The sequence below is a fragment of the Triturus cristatus genome, chromosome 5_2 (genome assembly GCF_964204655.1).
Source record: "Triturus cristatus chromosome 5_2, aTriCri1.1, whole genome shotgun sequence".
NCBI lineage: Eukaryota > Metazoa > Chordata > Amphibia > Caudata > Salamandridae > Triturus > Triturus cristatus.
The window spans coordinates 468,793,185-468,814,402 of record NC_140588.1 but is presented as its reverse complement, the minus strand read 5'-3'; the positions used below and the strand labels follow the sequence as shown (position 1 = coordinate 468,814,402).

Here is a 21,218-nt window from a genome sequence, read left to right as displayed (position 1 = left end):
GGTAGCTTGAGAAAGGGTTATTCCCAAACGAGCAGCATCAGATGCAAGTTCCTCCATATAAATAGCAAGGTGGTAGCATCCTCTTCTGAAACTGACAATTTTCTGTTGTCACGAACCTCTAAATCTGACTTTGGTTGGGTAAAGGCTCTCCGTGGTTACCTTGCCAAACAACTACATAGTCAAATGCACTAGTCCACAACCAATGGTTCCTTCCCTCCCCTCACCATCCCCAATTGGGGTGTTTGGCCCATTGCGGGAATGGTGAATTGAGCTATGGATAACAAAGGTTATAGGAGTTTGTACAGAGCTCCTCAACATATTGTTGGATGTGTATGGGGTGTGTGTGCCTTACATCATAAATCTGAACCTCTGTGGGACAAGAGGATGGGATATAGGCAGAACAGAGCATTTCTACAATCCTTGGAAAAAAACAATATTATGTAAACCATGTACTATACCAAACAATGCTTTGTTCACTAGCATTATAACAAAAAATGGCTACAATATATAATTAGATAATTCCTAGGTACCATGGCACAACAGCGCCGAGTCATTCCAGCCCCAAGAAACAAAGCCACACTGCAAAATCTAGAACACAAGCCACCTGCTACATGGAAAATCTCAGAATGACCAAGCGACACTGTAAACAACTGGAACGGAAATGGAGGACCAGTCAAGGGGAAGTGGAAAAATACTTTCAAAGCCGCCGGGAGAAGGCACCACTAGCTATTCTGAGAAACTAAGAGGGAAGCCCTAATCAAAGAAATGAACACCAGCTTCAACAGCAGCAAACAAATCTTCCCACTCGTCAAGGATTTCCTCATCCAAAGCTGCCATTGACAACAGCAACCCAACACAAGATCTGTGTTACAATGTTTCAGACTGCTTTTGCAGCAAGATCACAACCATATACAGCAACTTTGCCCCACAACTGGACTCCCTAGCTCACGCCAGAAGTCTCCCAGTGACAAATGAAGAGAACAACCTCACCACATGGGATAACATCAGCACAGAGGAAACCACAGCAATCATGAAGATCATACACTCCAGGGCCACAACGGATCCCTGTCCCTATCAAGCCTTTAACTAAGGAGAGATCCACATCAGTGAGGCCCTCTCCCCCATCCTCAATGCCTCCATCAGTACAGCCAACTTTCCAGAACCATGGCAACATGCAGCTATTCGACACCCTCCTAAAGAAACACTCGGTCGACTAGACCAAAAACTCCAACTACCGACTGATATCCCTCCTTCCCTACCCAGCCATGGTCTTGGAAAAACTCATTAATAAGTGGCTCTCAGACCACCTAGCCAATCACTAGCTTCTTGATACCACACAATCAGGATTTAGACCAAACAACAGCACGGAAACCAGCGTCATAGCAGCAATGGATGACATCTGGATGATCCTCAACAAGGGGAACCCGTAGTCCTCATTCTCTTAGGCCTATCAGCAGCCTTCCACACCATCTCCCGTCCCATTCTGATGACTTCATAAAGCAAGCACCCAGGAACACCCTGTTAAGTGGATCTGCTCCTTCCTTACCAGAAGAATTCAAAACCGTCAGTATGTCCACCTACTCCACTGAAGCACCGGAACTCATCTGCGGAGTACTGCAGGACTCCTCGCTCAGCCTGACGCCCTTCAAAATCGACATGCCTCCATTTGCCAACATCATACAGACTCGCAACATAAACATCCTCACATACACTGATGATAAACAATGGATACTGTACCTCTTGTAGAAAACACCAGGAACATGTTCATCACATGCATGACCGAATTTGCCAAACCCAACTGCCTCAAACTGAAGTCAGATAGGACCAAAGTGGGGGTCTGCGGGAAAGACACCGTGCCATTGGACTCCACCTGGTGTCCACAGGCTAACGATCCACCCTCATGGCTTGCTCACAAGCAAGAAATAGACAAACTGGATATGGCCACCCAAGTCGACGCAGTTGCCTCGTCTTGTACTAACACTCAAAGGATGATACGCGGATTATGTTTTGGTGACCCTTAACAAAACTGCTACATCTATGGGTGCTTTTCTGGGGGAGCTGGACTCTTTTGGCAGGGCCTCCGGGTTTAAAGTAATGTTAGAATCTGTCGCGCTGAACCTTTATCTTCCGCCGCTAAAGGTGGACCAGTTTAAGATACAATACCCAGTACAGTGGTCAAGCAATACAATCACTTATTTAGGAGTACAGATAGCACCAACTACACAAGCCATGCACATTGCAAATTACAACACTATCTATAAACAAATCCAAGCGGATATCCGGAGATGGAAGCACCACCAGATCTTATGGTTGGGGAGAGTTGCAGCTGTTAAAATGGTGACCCTTCCTAAAATATTCTACTTGTTCCAGACTCCCCCCTCCAACCACCTCCGGGCACAATACAGAGGTTACAGGCAGCGATCTCACACTTCATATGGCACAGCAGGAAACCAAGGATGAACAAGACTCTTGCCTACCTACCAACTAATGAGAGTGGGCTAGGAATACCAAACCTCCAGTTGTATTTTCAGGTGGCGCAGCTGAGATATTTAGTAGAGTCGAACTGTACGGAGTCTGAAAAACACTGGCTGTTTCAGGAAAGGGCAGTGGCCGGAACGCCATTGATGAGAATTCCCATCTTGACAAAAGCACATAGACCAAGAAGCCTATGTCTCTCCTCAATAACACACACAATTATGGCAGTGTAGGATCAAACGAGTGTTAAACATACTTTAACAACATTTAACTTCCCACTGACACCCCTGTTTGACAACCCGGACTTTGAACCAGGGATGGGGGAATGCCAATATACTGAATGGCGTCGCACTGAGTGCAGGGCCATTGGTCATTATTTTTAACGTAGAAGGAGTCTTTCCAGCAAATTAAAGCAGATTTTGGCATTTCTGAGACAGAGTGACTGCGCTATTTACAGCTAAGGCATTGGATATTACAGCCCCCAAATAAAGTAGCTGCGCAATGTCACCTTACCCAGTATGAGCGATGGTTGTTGTCTAGGACCTCGGATAAGGGATTGATTTCGGATCTATACAAAATGTTGAATGAGTGAAGTAAACACACATACACAGCAGGATGGACTAGATAGGAAAAAGACCTGGGAAGGGCACTAAGTAATAGGGAATGGGAGGGAATATGTTATAGGTCTTTATGTTATAGGTCTTGCCACACGGCCACTAACATGGCATTAACTGATACACTCACGAAAGTAGCGATGTACTGGTACTATACACCAGTGAGAGTGCATAAGAATAAACCCTCCTTGAATACAGAATGCTGGAGAAACTGTGGTGCGCAGGGAACTCTGGTCCATATACTACGGGGAAAATCCTCTAATCCAGCAATATTGGACCCAAGTATTGGATGAGATAGATAAACATTTAGATACTCAATTACTGAGGTTTCCCGCACATGTACTGCTGAGGGTCCCCGACCCGCTGGCCTATCCACTGAAATCAAAAAGGGGTTGATTAATAGGAATGGCATTCGGATCAGCCATGCTGAACATTCTGGCACATTGGGGCACCCCACAAAGTCTGACACACTCAGGGTGGCTTAGAAAGTTGTGGCATATTCTGGGAATGGAAACAATAACACTTACCTTAGCGGGACAGGGCTCCACGTTTCACGAGACTTGGCGTCCCTTTCTGACCTTATTTTCACAGGATTTTCCAGAGCTTACGTGCCCCAAGTACCTATGTTTGTTGCGGCTGCCTGATACACTCAAACCTGCAACTCCTGAGATGCAATAAGACAGTATATATCACTACATACTCAAAAGCAAGTAAATTGGTGAATGGGGGGGATGGGTGAGGGACTTATTCTTTTTATGTTCATTTGATAATGTTTTGCTGACAAGTACATAAACAACTCTTGGGCTCTGCGAAGCCTCTGTTCAGCGTTCATATTAAACTGCACTGTTTTTTCTTGTTGGAATTTAAAACTACAATAAAAGATTTGAACCTTAACACTCAAACGATGCTGAAACAAATCTTCAAGTGGCTACCAGACGACACCAGAACAACGATCACCCAAGCCCTCATCACCAGCAGCCAAGATTATGAGAACACCCTGTACATAGCGATAAACATCCAGCTCCCAAGAAGACTATCCAAAACAGCCAGACAAGTACTCCACCTTCCACACCGAACCCATATCACATCACACCTTAGGGAACTCCACTGGTTCCCAATACACAAGCGCGCTCACCTCAAACTCCTCACCCACACCTACAAAGCACTCTACAATACAGGCCCTGCCCACCTGAATATCTGCATTAATTTCCAATAAACCTTCCAGATACCGCCACTCTGCCGGTTTCTCACTAGCACACCCCCCACGCATGCAAAAAAGAAGAGCACGGGGTTGTCTTCTCATACGTGGCTCCTAAAGCCTGGAACAAATTACCACAACAAATCACAGTATCCCCCTCTTTTCTTGACTTCCACAAGAAGCTTAAGACCTGGATCTTTGAGTAAGCCCTCCAGGGCTGGCCTCACACACTGGCTGCATAGCACTTGGATACCCTCACGGGTGATAAGAGCACTATAAAAACACTGCTAACATAACAGTGCCACAACAGAGCCCACTAATGTAGACTTACAAGGAGTGCACACTAACCCAATGGTCTAGTCTTGGTGTGGTGCAACTTGGTGCCCATAATTAAGGTCAAAGCATACAGGGAGGTTGCGGAAAGTAGTATCGGTAGAGGTCCCTTCAGTGGCTTTCAGTTAGATGAAGGGCTGCACAGTGGTGGCTGGTGATGGTGCATCAGTGTGGGCATATACCCAGTGAAAGGCAGCCTGAAGTGTTGGTGGGAAAGAATTGAGGGGACAAAAGATGGACTGAAAGGCAGACTGGCAACCACTTACCAGGATAAGGAGCTGTTAGATGACAACTTGCAGCAGAGAGGTCCCGAAAAAGATGATGCAGATTGAAGTAAAGCAATCTAAAATGCATTGCCTCTTCAAATAATGTTCACAGCAACCATTTGGGAGTGTTAAATATGTATGGACCTCTCCTATGACAGATGATTTGTTCCATCTTCTTTGGGATCTTTTCTTTGCCCTTTCTGACACAGTGGAAGAGAAAAGCAAAGTCTCCAATTCTAGAGGATATATAGTGGATGCAAGGAAGATTGACAGGGCAGAGTGCACGGTGAAACACAGGGACGCAGATGGCCTCTCTGCTTCCCACCTGAAGGAGATGCAGGGGCAGCTGTGCTACTGCTACCACAGGGAGGTCCTGTTTTCTCTAGTCATCCATCAGGCATTTGACTAGCATAATGGTTTAGGCTTTCAGACCTGGAAAAAAGTAGAGCAAAAACAAAGCTTCTCCAACTAATGGCTCCCTCAATTTGCCTCCAGAATCTTCTGTGCCAGGCCCTATATCCTTTTCCATCCCCATGGGTGACTCCTAAGTATGAAAACAAATACCTAGGAAGCACAAAGTGCTAACAAGGGATATCTGGTTGTGCTAACCAGAACGTAGTCCAGAGTTCAGGCCGACCATGATGGAACGTAGGCTGGCTACAGGGTCGAGGGTTGGTCCACTGACCAAAAGTACCTTAGTTGGGGTTGCGTAGATGTTGAAGAGATTGTCGATGAGGAGATGCGGAGCGCAGAGAGGGTGATGTTCCATGCATCAGCGGCGATGCGCTGGTTCTGGTCGTGCAACAGCGATGATGCGTCCGCTCCAATGTAAAGGTTGCTGCAATGTGGAGTTTCAGCTTTGTTGCCGAGGCTGTCGTTGACGGTGATGCAAGGACTTTTCTTCAGAAGAGTGCCGCGCAGTGGTGTTTCCAAAGGCAGAGCGGTGTCTCTGAACCATGCAACAGCAGCGATGCACAGCTTCTGGTCTACGCAACAGTGGTGATGTGCCAGTTCCGAGCCACGCAGTGGCGATGATGCTTTGGTGCTAACCCACGCAGTGTGATGGGCTGGTTCTGTCTCCGCAGCGGTAGTTATGCATTTGTTCTGCTGAGCAAGCACCTTAGGCCTACTTTCAATGGTCCAGGACTCATCTTGCACTACTTGACAAGGTAGACTCATAGATAGTGGAGTCCAGGAGCAGAAGCAGGCTAGTTGAAAGTCTTTAATGTCCCTGAGACTTCGGGTCAGGAGGCAAGCCAACTAACCCTTGGAGTCACTCTGGGCTCTGGGGGTCAAGTGATGCAGGTCCAATCCTCATCCAGACTAGGAGGGCAACAGGTCAGCACATCAAGAAAACAGTTCTTACCAGAGGCCCTGAAGTGTACTGAAGTGGAAGGATCTGAAGTCCAGTTTGCATACCCAGTGGTGCCTTTTGAAGTGGGGTAGACTTTCTAAGAAGGTCCTTTGAAGTCCACAGAGGTCCTCCCTTCCTGCCCCGGCTCCAGACTCGCTACAAGGGGTATGCAGCCATTTGTGCGGGGACAGGACACAGCATATTCAGGTGCAAGTGTGAGGCTGTGCCAGGCTCCTCCCTCCCATCCTCCCAGGATGGCCCATCAAGTCACACCTAAGCTCCCATTGCGTGTGGCTGTCTAGGGTAAGTACACAAAGTCCAGCTGTCACCCTCCCCAGACGAGTATCAGAGACAGGCTGCAGTCATATAGGGCTAAGAGCAGGAAAATGGCAACTTTCTAAAAGTGGTATTTTCAAAGTTGTAATAATAAATCCGACTTTGCCATTAACCCCTTCGCTGCTAGGCATCGGTATGAAAGACATCTACGTATTTCTGAAATTGGAACAAAATATAGAGTTTATAACCAGTAGATATTTTCACATTTCTGAAATTGTGAGTACCCATATTAGCATGAGAATTATAGGTCATTTTTCAAAATGACTTATTTTTTACACATTGTTTTTCATTTGGAAGGCAGAGATGCATCAAAGTCAATAGGTAATAACAGTTGCTCTACAATTCTGTTACCCTAAGTCTCCCGATAAAAATGGTACCTCACTTGTGTGGGTAAACCTAGTTCCTGCGACAGCGAAGGGCCCAAAACGCAACGTGGACACAACACATTTTCACAGTAAAAACTGACCCTTCTTTTGCAAAGTGCCTAGCTGTAGATTATAAACCCTAGCTCTGCCGGCACCTAGGGAAACCTAGCAAACCTGTACATTTTTGAAAATTAGACACCTAGGGGAATCCAGAACGGGGTGACTTGACTGGCTCTCACCAGGTTCTGTTACCCAGAGTCCCTTGCAAACCTCAAAATTTGTAATAAAAAAAAAACAACACACTTTCCTCACATTTTTGTGGTGGAAAGTTCTGGAATCTGTGTGGATCCACAAAACCCCCAAAGTCTTCCAAGAAAAATGGTACCTCACTTGTGTGGGTGGGTCAAGTTCCCGCGACAGGCAAGTGCCCAAAACGTATTGAGGAGACATCAAAATTACCTGTCATAAAACAACCTGGTTTTGCAAGGGGGGTCACCTGGGTTTATGGCCCCGGGCTCGGCGGGAATCTAGGGAAACCTACCAAACCCACACATTTCTGAAAACTAGACACCCGCGGGGGAGTACAGCAAGGTATGGCTTGCGTGGATCCCCCAACATTTCCCTACCCAGAATCCCCTTCAAACCCACAAATTTTGTTGAAAAAATACATTTGTTCTCACATTTCTGTGTGGGAAAGTTGTAGGATCACCGGGCTGACACAAATTTCCAAACACCCAGCGTTCTCCCAGGTCTCCCGATAAAAATGGTACCTCACATGTGTGGGTAGGCATAGTGGCTGCAACAGGAAATGGTCCAAATCGTACTGTGGAGACTTCAAAATTACCTATAACAAACTACCTGGTTTTTCGAGGGGGTGGGGGCACCTGGGGTTTTGGGCCCAGGCTCAGCGGCCTTCTTGGGAAACCTACCAAACCCACACATTTCTGAAAACTAGACACCCAGAGGAGTCCAGCGAGGTGTGGCTTGCATGGGTCCCCCAACGTTTTCCTACCCAGAATGCCCTGCAATCTACCCTGTTCCCTTTTGTGTTGTTTTAGGCCACGATCTGTTTGAAGTCTGGGGTCCGTGCCGTTGGACTTGTGTTAGAATTGTAAATGCTAGTGGGCCTTTTAAACATGAATTGGCCTTTGACTGAACATCTTTTTAAGTTTCCTATCCCATTGTAAACTTAAGTGACCTTTTCACCTTACACATGTCAGTGGGGCATTTGGGCCTAAACTGGATTTTAACCATGAACAGCTGTACAGTTTCTGCTTGGGCTTGTTGTAACGCTATATTTCCGTGTTTTATATTTTCTGCAGTGTGTTCATCTTTTATATTTCCTATAACATCACCACTAATGGTTTGCTACATAATTCTATATATTATTGGTTTTGCTGACTCCTAAGAACCATGGGCATACTTACCTAGACACCCTAGTGCAACCATCATGTTCAAAGGTGTAGAAAAGGCTTTTCATTGTTGTCAGTATTCTCCCAGTTAAGAAGTGATGGGTCTCCTCCCCATCTGTGGGGTTTAAGGGCTATAAAGACTCATAAAGTTAATGGTTTTGGCATGCTTTATTACAACTCAATAGGGAGTATACCATTGCAAGGATGTGTGCCATCATGTTTGGGCTTGAGAAGATGTATTAGCGCTTACCTGTGCATATCTTATGGGGACATGTGCATATTTGCTACAGGAAGAGTCGGGACATTCAGAAAACTCTTCTTATGGCTTCGGATGTACTACTGCATGTTACAAAAGTACAAGTAAGTATCATTTTACATTTCTCATAAAATTGTGCTCATTCAAATACGGCAGTGCACCAAAAGAACCGTCTGGCTGTGAGACCATGATTTAAGAATAATTAAACGTTTATCCGGACACATTTAATAGCAAGAGAGCTGACAGTTTTTGAACACAGAACATGCAAAATTGGATAAAATGCTTTGTTTTGAGGTGTGCAAAGCATCGTTGTACTAACGCACTTGGGTATGAATTTTGAGTAATCGCTTTAGAGCAGTGAAATGTAATGTTTCTGCTTTGCACTCTGTTGTTTTGTAATAAAACGTTTATGTGCATTGACAATTTAATTTCATTGACATGGGTTTCTCAATGCTACACCTGGCTTGGTTTGCATTTTAGTCAAACATAAACCAATACATGAATGGTCCATTATTAAAACAACAAGCCATTTTTAAACGAAGGCCTTCACATATATATTTTTTCATTAAATATTAGCTACTCGGGACCGTGATGAAAAGCGAACGGGGCTGGTGGGAAGCATCAATTTTTGTCAGCCTCTTTTCCGATCAATTTTATTCATTTAAGTACATACTTAGAAGTTTTGTTAAGGCAGAAACTGTAATGGACAACATAATGACAACATTAAAAGGCTCTATTATAACTAGCATGGTGGTTTAGTGGTGTTGGGCCACTGTGCCCAAACCAGCCTGCCAGGCAATCCAAAAAGATGAATTTATGCAATACATGTGACCTACCTGTAAGACGCACAAAAAAAAGTTAAGTTGTTTGCAAATTAAAAAGTGTTTTGTTTGTGTGTGCACAGTTGCTGTTGATGTCCAAAACTCTCGACAAATTCACTGTAGCCTCCACCTGGACTCTGGAAGCCCAACTGCACTGTGCACCAATGAATTTATTGTTCGAGTTCTACAATGGTAAGTGTGTGTGAGTTCTGTGGCATTTCGTAATTCGTGTTCATAAGCCAGCCATAAAGCCGAGCTTAGCAAATGGTGCTCAGTTATTGCTTGGGAAAAGGTAATTGGGCTGTGACTCGGCAGTTTCTACATGTGTGTAAATGTTTATCCCCCAGTGCTGCCAATATCCTTCACTGTGTTTATTGTAGGGACAGCTGGTTGCACTGTGTGTCCAAGGACAGCTGGGAGGCGTTCTGCTGCATTTTTAGAGAATGACTCACACTCCGTATCATAGCAGAGTACAAAAAGATATCCAGTTTCACTTGAACATTTTGAAGTATGGATGTAAAATAGCATTACCATGCAATAGTTCTGTTCCAAATATAGGTATCCTGAATTTTAGCACTGAAGACAAAAGCTGAAAACGTATCATAAAAACCCTGCGCTGCGGCCTGCATGAAACAATTCAATACATCTCTCTTTCCAGACTTTACAGCAGGGCGACCAGCATCGTCCCACTGCTCAAAAGGAAAAATGAACTGATAATGCATATCAATATTCTCATTTTATTTTTCCTATTGAAGTCGGAGGCTCTCGGGCGGGGGTGGCCAGAGCAGGGAAGGAGTGGTTTACACTCCGTAAGTGCACATGACTGCATGGCCGGCCCATTCAGGCCGGCCAAACAGTCCTGCTCACTTTGCATCTTCCCCACCAGGCTTGCTTTAGAAAGTTTGGTGAAGAACATGCAATGCCTTCCAGTCTCCGTCTGAACGCCGTGGTCCAGCGCTCAGACCAATCACAACACTGCTATGGAGAGCCTGGGAGCCCTGGTGCTTCCTGCTGCCAGCGGAGACAGGAAGAAGAGGCCTAGATGTTTTTTTTTTTCTCTTTTCATTTCCTTTCTGCCTTACCACTCCCGATCAGCAACAGCCGCTACTGCCTTCCAGACATGATTAAATTAAAAGCCCTATAAGGTTCCAACATGAGAGTTGTCAGGCAATCTATGAACAACACTCTTGCTTAACTCATCAACAGCAGATCCAAAGATTCGGTCCTAATACTGCTCAATGATATCTAAACTGCCTTTATCCCAACAATTTTCTTGAAAAAGAAGCTACCTATCAGATGCACATTGGTGGGCTATAAGCAAGATCGAGATGGCCACGTTCCCTCTTGAGCTCCAAGTCACCAGCAGGGGTCAAGAAGCCATGGTGTATTGAGGGTGATCCTACTTTAGCCATCTAGCAGATGGAATTCAAAGAAGAATAGGCAGTCAAGTGGAGTGATTTTTGGCAATGGATTGCTTCCTGGGTGTAAAGATGTGACCTATCAGAGATCAACACCCTCCCGCCACTCTCTGTCTGCACAGGGACAGAGCCTCTCTGAGGCTGACCCATGACCGTCTCTTGTACTGTGTGAACCTGTTGGCAGAGTAACTGACATGGCTTGGCACCCTGGATCTGGGACCGTCTTTGTAGGTGCTATTATTGTACTTTATTCATGGTTTGCGTTGATTTCCTTCAGGTTATCACATGTATTCTTGTGAAAAATCTTCAAAAGGTCGTACCTTCAGAGTTGCTACCCCGCCTTATCAGTCGAAACCCCATTCCATCACTCAGGGTGTTCCGCAGGGGTCGGCCCTGAGCCCCACACTTTTTAATATCTATGTCCAGCCGCTGGCTGCGGTCGTCAAGCGTTGTAACCTGACCATGGTGTCTTATGCTGACGACACTCAGCTAGCGGTTGCCATAAGTGGGGCTTCTGATATAGAGGCCACAAAGTTTCGTGAGGGAATCAGATCAGTGGCCTGTTGGTTGACAGAAAATTGTTTACAACTGAACGCTAAAAAAACGGAGGTGCTTATTATTGGTAAGCAGAGCCATCTTTGGGGCGATTGCTGGTGGCCTTCTGAGCTTGGCCCTACCCCTCTTCCGGTCACCGAGGTAAAGAACCTAGGCATTTGGCTGGATTCCAAACTCAGCTTTGTTCCCCACACCAAGAAAATCTATGCCATCTGCTTTGGTACTCTTCGTAGGCTTAGACCTACTTTCAAATTTTTCGATGCCCCTACCAGACAGCTTATTGTACAGGCTACTATTCTGTCTCGGTTGGATTACGCAAATTCTCTCCTACTTGGTGTTAATCAGGCTGAAATCTGTAGACTCCAGCGTGTCCAAAATGCGGCCGCCAGGGCTCTGGTCGGCCTGCCGAGCTTTTGCTAGGCCAAAAAAAACATCTATGGACTTCATTGGCTTCCTGTATCCCAAAGGATCAAGTTTAAATCTCTTTGCCTTTCGTTCAAAATTTTGAAATTCTCTTCTCCTCAGATTTTGGAACATCTCATTGTGCCATATGTACCTTCGCGTACTTTAAGATCTTCGGGGCTCCACTTGGTCTCAGTCCCACGCTTTAATAAGGTTAGGGCAGGCGGCCGCTCTTTTGGTGTGCTTGCCGCCAAGCTTTGGAATTCACTTCCTGTTCATATCCGGGCCTTAGATGACCTTCTGATTTTCAGGAAGGCCATTAAGACCTTCCTGTTTTCTGTGAGTGCTTAGCCTTGTCTTTGCCTGCCTATTGGGTTGCCTGTACGCCGATTTCTTGCTTTAAGCGCCGGGACGCCCCTTTGCTGGGGCAGCTGTGCGCTATACAAATCCGGCTAACATAACAAAAGGAATTGGTTTTAAAATACTGTGTATAACAAAACTACCTTCTACACAATCACTAGCCAGGTTTGAAGCCCTCAGGAGCCACTGAAAACTACATTAGCCCATATCAGTGAGGAAATCCTCACCTCTGTCATGAGATGCGTGACATGTAATAGGGGAATGTATGATATAACAACACACGGATTCATCACGCATGCCTTTACAACGCGTCCACTACCACGCATGACCCATTACCAAGCATACCATTTCATCACACATGCATCCTGACACTTTGTAAGTTCCATTACAACGCTTACACTAACCACGCATACCACTTCATGCACACTTTTATAATGTATTTGTGGTATGTGCTAAACTGCCTATAGTGCTTAAACTTTAGCTCAGGGCAGCTCTTCAGCTCCCTCTCTACATTACTGTTTATGCTGTAAACATGCACTCACGCACCCGTATTCCCTCTCTTTCCGATTCACCTACCACTTACTCTTCACAGTGACATACCCCGCAGTTCCTGGTGTCTTCCTCTATGGGCCATGGCCACACCTCCGAGATTGTTTATTTCCGTTTGTCTTTCTTCACCAGTTTTAGTCTCTACGCATGCGCAGCCTCGTTTCTAATACCACGCTTCTGTTTTTTCTTCAAGTTCGCCAAGCCACCCTCTCCTCATTGCAGGTACTAAATTGCCGCTTTGTTCTCCTGGGCCGTGTCCCTCATCCGCTGCTAAACCATTATAATATATTAACATTAATGATCATATCTTAATTAAATTATTTCACTTTTTTGAAACGTGCCTGGGGCGCCAAACCAGGATTACATACTCCGTCCTCTGCCATTTTAGTAGTTTTCCGCCATAATTTTTATTCTACGTGGCACTTTCATTTTTATTTTACCTGCCACCTACCTTCTCTGTGAGCCATGAGATTTCCTACCACGGACACCCTTGTGTTTGTCCTTGGTCTCAGATCTTATCAGACTTAGTCACACTAATCCCTAAAAACTAATTTTAAGCACTTAAGCCACAGCCATTACCAAGCGTGACTGTCACCACAAAGCTATTACCGCGCTTATGCCTTTATCATGCGTGGTAAATGCATACTCATGGTGTAAGCATGCGTGGTAAAGGCATGAAATAGACCTGCCACAAGTGGTCGCTCATCATGCTTTTTCAATGAGGCTTGGTCCTTTCAATGCCCATGCTTTGGAATCTGGTTTTGTGGTGGTCACCTCAGGCCAACTGTGCTCGCCTCCAACCAGTGATTGATATTAGGGGTGCTGATAACTCATTCCTCAGTGATTTGATGTGTTGCACAGAGGCCAGGCAAGTAACAAGGCTGGCCTCCTATGACCAGCTGTGAATGCAGCCCCTACTGGAGGTCCTGGGAGTGTCCCGCTCTCTTCCTGGTATTGAAAGGGTGGCGGTGCTAGTTGAGGTGCTCTGCCTGCGGGGCTGGATAGAGACGGTAAAGAGCAGCAGTGGCTTAGTGGCAGTCTGATGGAAGGCAAGTGTCAGGAGGGAGCACAAGTTTGCCTTCCAAAATGTTGACTAAACGCAGTTCAGCAAACAGAGTGGTGCAGTGGGGGAAACTGACTGTAGGGGTTGTGATAAGGCGAGCTATCGGAGGGGAGTTTTATTTTGGTGGACCCAAGAAAGTGGGTGAGGTCCTTACAGCTGTAGGGGTAGGGCTGTTGCCATCAGGGGCACTGTTTCGCTATAATACTTATTGCATTTGGGGTTTTGACTTCAAGTTTCATATTACAGTAACAAAACCCATTAGACTAACACCCGAAAGCCTAGGACCGGAACAAGATCGTCCTGACGGCGTTGAATCTTTTGGAAACATAATGCAGAGTTCAGGGTCTTAGAGGCAGAACAGTTGTGAGATGGTCGCCAGACCATGCGGGAGCAGCATAGGTATCCCAGCGAAAACACCAAAGGCCATCATGAGGGCGGTGCGCTTCCATTCATCAGTCACACTCCTTCGACATCTGGATAGTCATCAAAATATTCACCAGGCTCCCTTCTTCCACTAATATGTGCTTTATTTGAGGGTGGGTTTATGGTAACCATGCACTCTTGAACTGCAATTATAATCATTAAAACATTACAAACTGGTACTACGTTTGACCCTGAGGTCAGACGTACCGCAGAGCCCTTATTATTCATTGAAGAAGGGTAAATGTGGTCTCTGTCTAGCCTCTGTCCAGGAGAAAATGTGGGATGCAGATTACACTCCTAGTAGAGTAGGGTAAAGGGGTGTAGGTCCTGATTAGCGAAACAGTGCTATCATGACTCACGAATAAAGAAAAAGTTTTGCCAGACAATGAAGAGGAAAATAATAAGCAGGCATATTGCATTTCCTAATGCTTGTTATGTATGGCTCCGAGCATTCTAGAAGTTTGGGTGCTGAGGCTGTTAATGATCTTGTAATCTACCTCAAATGTCACCTTCAAACCAAGCTACCATTTTACCATGTGATTCTAGTGCTGTTAAATGTTACGACCCGTGGTGCAATTTAGCAAATGAGATTATCGTTGTTAGCATGGTTTCAGCATGTTGTTCTTTCTTTTCAGCTGCATGTCCCTACCTGTGACAATGAGAGCCATCTGCAAACGGGCTCTGAAAATTGAAGAGGTCTGTGAAGTGGAAACGTCTACAGTAAACTTTGAACAGCTGCACATTTTAAAAAACAACTTTGAAGAGTCACAGCTTTTTACAAAGGAAGAAAACTTTGAAGAGGCAGACCCTTTAAAAAACCAAGAGCACGTGGTTCAGTCTCCAAATTTAAAAACGGAAGTAATCCCTCCAGCTGCCCCCATGGATACTGATGAGCATTCACCACAACCGGGCGAGTCCAATATGGCAACGTCACAAGCAAATGGCTCCCCGACTGAAGCGTGCAGTGATGCTCCTGTTTTTCACGTGGTAGATTTAAGCCCTGAAGATGCACAGCCTAATGGTCATTCTGATCTGACCAAAAGTACACCTGATAATTTAATTGAACCGGAACTGAATCCTGTAAGTGAACCAAACACCTCCTAGGCACCTCTCGTTCTGCTTTACGTGTATGTTTGACCCCAACAGTGAATACAAGTTTCCAAAAGCATGCCTTGTCTCTTCATTTACACATCATTCTTCATTTAATTAACTTACGGATTAAGTACACTGTTCTCAAGATATGACGTTTTAGATGTGCTACCAAGTGGACCTCTTGGGTGTAGTTGGGTATCTATTGGTTTATAATATATGCGTGAATTTGTTTAGCACCGACCAAGCCCTATTAAGCATCAGCGCTTTGTAGAGCGTCATGGAATTCCTTGAAGTATGGTACTTTGGAGTTTTCCTATTGTAGCAGGACTAAGACTGATTTGCATATCGTTGGTGCACAAATCTTTTCCATTCACAAGATGGTGTCTAAGAAGTCGAGCATGAAGTGATTTCGACGAAGAATAAAAAAAAGCGATGGATGGAATGCTTGAATTAATCCCACCCACTGGTAATTACTCGGCTGCTGCGTTCCAGTCCATCATTTCTTTTGTCAATCATGCCACTTCAGATTAGACCCATCCATATGCAAATCAGCAATGGTCCTGCTTTAATAGGAACAGGTCAGCCCGAACGGGCAAGCCAAATCCTGTCAGAACCAGAACACACGCAACTCTAGACTGGCTTTGACCTTTTTGGGCCTCTTCAGCCAGGTGCAGCTTAGTTCCAGTGGTGCAGGGAGCAAGGGACTAACATTGGGGAATACCCATAGCACGGAAGGCATTACAATGAAGCATACAAAACATTGATTGATGGAATGCTGGAATTCATTTTAGCCAGCTGTAATTTCTCAGGCCACAACCCAATCCATATTTGCTTGCCCACCATTCCACCGCAGATTGAATCCAGCCATATGTATATCAGCCTTGGTCCTGTTCCAGTTGTAACAGCCTGGCTCGTACTGCCATGACCAATACTCTCTGATCTTGAAAACAAGCAACCCAAGACTGGTTTCAACTTAATTGGGCCTCTTCAGTTGTGTGCTATTTGTTTCCAGTGCCACAGTCACCACAGGACCTACATCTGGGCAAATCGAATGCACTTAGTAGGACCGGTTACTGTTTGTTCTTATAGGCCCACCTACATATATTAGGTATTTAATTAATGGTGGTAGTGTGAGAACACTGGATCGTAGGAGTTCTGCTATTTCCCACATCGGAACTTTACATCACAGAAATGTGAGAAAATGTTTTATTAACCAGTGTTTGATCTGTACAGGGAATTCTGGATAAGAAAAAGCAGTGGAATCCTCACGCACCACACCACCAAAGACTCCTCCATCTTTCTTGTGTTACAAATGTCTGGGGTTGGTAGGTTACTGTAGCTGCTGGATGACTACAGGCCCTGATATGTGTTTCTGCGACCCAGCAAGGAACCGAGCATCCACGCTGAGGTACAGGCAGCGATGTGTGTCTCCGCCCAGGCAGAACTGTATCTGTCGCCTAGCAAAGCTCCAAGAATTTTGCACATTTTTGCTCAAACTAAGAAAAATCCGATCCGCATCCAGGCTCCTGTTTGCACCCCAGCAAAGAGCCAGAACTGGAATTGTTCTTAGGCTAGGAAAAACTCCAATAACATGCAGGCGCCGTACTGGAGCCCAGAGGTGTATCTGCACTCCAGCAAGGAGCTGGACTTTGTTTGGATTTTCAATAAGGTTAAGAAAAAAACAAATAGTGTCTAGCTCCTTGCTTCTTAGGATAATGAGAAATACAAAGTGTCCAGTATCTTCACTGGGGCACAGAAATGTCTGTCTGCACCCCAGCAAGGAGACAGACAATGTATGTTTTATTTCAGAACATCCAAACAACATCTGGTGCCTTGCTATGGCACGGAATTGTGCATCTGAGCCCCAGAAAGGAGTGCGACAATGTTTGGATTTTTTTCTCTTAGGCTAAAGACAATATAAACAATATCTGGTTCTTTGCTGGGGCACAGACAGGGAGCTCTGTCCTCTCCTAATGTTAGTCTTCAGCAGAGAAGCACTGGAAAAGGAAGGCATTGTTTGAAACTGAATCAGGCAGTAGGACGTGAAAGCGGAGGGACTAGGAAAAATCCTACCCCATTCTCTTCCAATTCCCACCTCTTGGCTTGTTTCTTTGTGATGGATACAGTAATACCTGCTCTTCGCCCTGCCTTTAGCCGTGCTCACAGCCCACTCCACCAGATCAATCTTTGAATGGACCTGGGATGAGTTAGCAAATCCCTTAAGACCCTGTGTGACGTCACCAGTGATGACGCACAATTATTAATGACCGGAACGCCCCATTAAGGAGTTTGCCAGTGCCCCAAAAAAAGGATCAGGCACCGGCAAACTCCTTCTTCCCAGACCCATGGCACTGAAGGAGGATGAATGATGTCCCCACTGTAGGGAAAATGAAATGTTAGATTTTTTTTAAAAGCCCTCTGGCATAGGGTAGCCCTTTCCATATTGATGTATATATACATCATAATGATGTATTTGTATATGGATATATATTTATATATATGTAGAGATTTCACTGAAAAAAACAAAGGTTAACGTTACGTTATAGTTAGGTGAAACATAACATTTTAAACTCTTAAAAAAACACTGAAATCACTAGTTGTAGTTAACTGAACTTAACCACTCGTGCCGCCCTCCATGCTCAGTGTTGTCATAAATGTAATTTCAGATATCATCAGTGATATTGTCAATGATTTGATGTCATGGGTGAATGTAATAAGTGAGGTCATAAGCGGTGCATGGCAAGTGCATAAGTTATAGTTACTTCAGATAACTAGAAATGGTTAATTTCAGGGTTTTCTTAGAGATTAAAGCAGTACATTTCACCTAAATATAACGTCACTTTAACCTTTGTTTTTTTCAGTGAATTTCTGAGATTTATTTTTTAAACATAATTGACCAATATAAAGAGATGTAATTTTAAGTAAAGCAGACCTACTTGCTTTGTCAAAGTGACAGAACACCAAAATATAAAAAAGCTGGTTTATTGGCTTTAGCAAGGAGTCAGCTCATAAACCTAATGGCTTTGTCAAAAAGTCACCACAATAATTTTTCAATACTCCTATTCCAAACTAATCTTTATAAATACATGCATGGTCATGCATAAAAATTGTCACCAAAAACTTGAAATAAAGCTTTTTATTTCAAACAATTCTTTAGGGCAACAAAATGCAGCAATAGAACCAACCATAAGAGATCCCTGCAGCCTAGCTGAAGAGCATACAGCTCCAGCTCAGAATGCTTTAAAAATAAAGGTAAGATCTCCTGGGGTCATACATTTAACGATCCAGCCAGGAGAAGTACATTTAAAAAAAAAAAGAAAGAACTTGTGGTTTGCTGTGCTCCTTGCAGCCACCGCTACACTTTTCAAAATTGTAGGTAGTGTCTCCACCCCTCCTTAGGACATCTCTGCAACCATAAATTTATGATAAAAAAAGCAGGCAGGGCATTATGCGGCTCTCCCAAGAAGGAGCAGTGAATCATTTCTTAGTTGCCTGGCAGCTTCTATAATGAAGTGGTGAGGCAACTTTATTTTTCTTTTAAATAGGTACTTGAGTGCCCCAGTCTCACCCTGGGCACCCACATTCTGCGCTGCCTGTATCATTGTTTTTTTATTTCATTTTTTTGTTTTTTAAAGTAGGAGCCCCAGTCTCACCCCAGGCACCAACAGCAATGCCAATGGTGGGGCCTCCAAGGCCCCCCGGCTCCCCTGCCAGCACTCATCTTGCCTATTGCAAACCTACACTGACCCCCCCCCCCCCCCACCCCCCGGCTCACCCTAGGCGGCTTTTATTTTTAGAAAAAGTGATATATACATATATCCCAGTGGCGATCACCACTGGGTAGTTATAGTTGGGATTGTGTTCCCATAGGAAATGCATTTTTTGGTGTGCTAATATCTTTGACGCCGTTTGACGAATCTTCACGAAACGTATCAAAAAAATGTCCACCTTGGCTCCTTTCTGCAATGTTTCAAGGTGATCTGTTAAGCGGGGGCCGAGAAAAAAGTGGTTCCCAAAACGTATTTTTCACGTCCATTTTTCCATATAAACTTAAACACAGCTATTGCCCAAATGCCTGAACGGATTGCCACTAAATTTGGCAGATCGCTAGATGATGGTCCCGGAAGAGTGATTTTAGTAATTAGGTGTAAATCCGTTCAGTAGTTTTTGAACAATTAAGGCTCAAAGATGTAATCTAGTTCACGTTGTGGATGGCCCATGGAGCCGACAGATCTTATGGTGAGATTTGATTGTCTGGCACCACATTAACAACGATGTGGTGACAGATATCTTAGGACTCAGAATTCAGTGCCGAGTCCTAAGAAATAGGTAAAAAAAAAAGAGAAGGGGGCGGGTATGGATACCCTGACCCCCTAGGCCTGGGACCCCGCCAAGTGCCCACATTTTTTACATTTATCGCAAATTTGCTGAGAATTTGCGAATTTGCAGCACATTTTTAACAATGGGGGATTAACAAAACACCCCCCACCCCCATGGTGAGCCACGGCTGTGGGGTGGCACATTTATTTTTTAAGACTGTAAGAGGTCCCAGATACGAAATCCCTCGGGTGACAGATAAAGTGGAGGGGAGCCATGGTCCCCCGTCACCCGAGCATGAAAAAGCCCATGGGACCCCATCCCCGGGGCCACAAGCTAAGAAATGGAGAGCTCAGGGATGGTGTCCTGGGGTCTCCAATTATGGTGCCACCATCTATATCCCTGCCCAGGGAGAAAAAAGTCTACTGTGCCCCCACCTGGGAACACAAAACGTTTCCCTGCCTGCACTGTCAGGTAGGGAAATACAGAGAATTACTCTTGCCCAGAAAGAAAAAAAAGAAAAGTGCTCCTGTGGGGTGGGAGCAATGACCGCTCCTGCTGCATCTAGGATTGGTGCAAGCAGGGGAATGGGGGCAGAGCCGTGGGCCTTCCCTCGCAGCCCCCAGTGAAGGACCTGCTGGGCGATGCCCTGGATGGGCATGGGCCACCCTGCTTAATTTTTTTTTTTTTTAATGATTATCTGCTGCAGGAGCGGGGTCTGGTGGGGCCGCATGGGCCCTGGGGCTCCTTCTGCGGCCCCCAAGAAAAATAGTGATATCGGAGGCCCCAGGTGGGCACCCCTTAAATGCCAGCTCCTGAGTAGCCTCTGGAAATGAGGCCACTGGAGGGAAGCCAGCAGAACCGTGCCTGCCCTTGGGTTCCCCTCACTGCCCCTTATGGAAAAAATCAGTGGGAGTCCTGGGTGGGACAACCAAAAAGATTTTTCAAAAACTGCAAAAAAATGACGAAATGAGCAGCCATATTTATTAATCACTGCTTCTTCAAGGAGCGCCCCCTAATGCCCTGTGAGGGTTATTTACATATTTTTTGTTTTGGGTGATGTCCCTAGAAGATGCAGTGGCACCACCAAATAATTTTATTTCAATTTTGTGAGGAGCGGCAGGGAGTTCTGCTGTCCACTCAGCAACATTAGAAAAAATGTAAGCCTCCTGAGTCAGTTCAAAATGCTATATTCAGCTCTACCGAGCCATAAACGTTTGCATCAACAATACATGCAATACAATACACAATCATAAAAACAAAAGAACAAGTTAAAAAGGAACAAAACATGTTAAAATCCATAAATAAAGAGAAAAACAATAAAATCAGTATTACTGCGAATCTGAAGAACGCTTAAAACATACTTCAACACAGCATGTATGACTTCTGGGCCTCATAGGTCGTATAAGTAACCCAAGACCTGTTCATGAGAACTGATCCCTAATGCTTGTAACACGTCTGGAGCAGTACTGAGTCACTGTGGAGCTACATGGCACCACCCATTAGTGCACAGGTGCTGAAAATCACCTCAGAATCCAGTCTGGTGAGGAATCTGTGGGTAGAAGTATTCATCAGTAAAATAGTTGGTAGTTCACTTTCAATGTCCTTT

The 21,218-nt window shown here is 45.0% G+C and overlaps 1 protein-coding gene across 3 annotated transcripts in view; it reads left to right on the top strand.

The window, feature by feature from the left end:
* MED1 (mediator complex subunit 1) overlaps nucleotides 1-15,335 on the top strand; it is a 555,355-nt gene extending 540,020 nt beyond the window's left edge. For all 3 annotated transcript variants that reach the window (XM_085606628.1, XM_085606627.1, XM_085606629.1), the window contains 2 exons: nucleotides 9,514-9,622; nucleotides 14,836-15,335. In XM_085606628.1, coding sequence (XP_085462754.1) covers nucleotides 9,514-9,622; nucleotides 14,836-15,304 — 578 coding nt within the window. In that variant the 3' untranslated portion in view covers nucleotides 15,305-15,335. The remainder of the gene's footprint in view (nucleotides 1-9,513; nucleotides 9,623-14,835) is intronic.
* The last annotated feature ends 5,883 nt before the right edge of the window (nucleotides 15,336-21,218 follow it).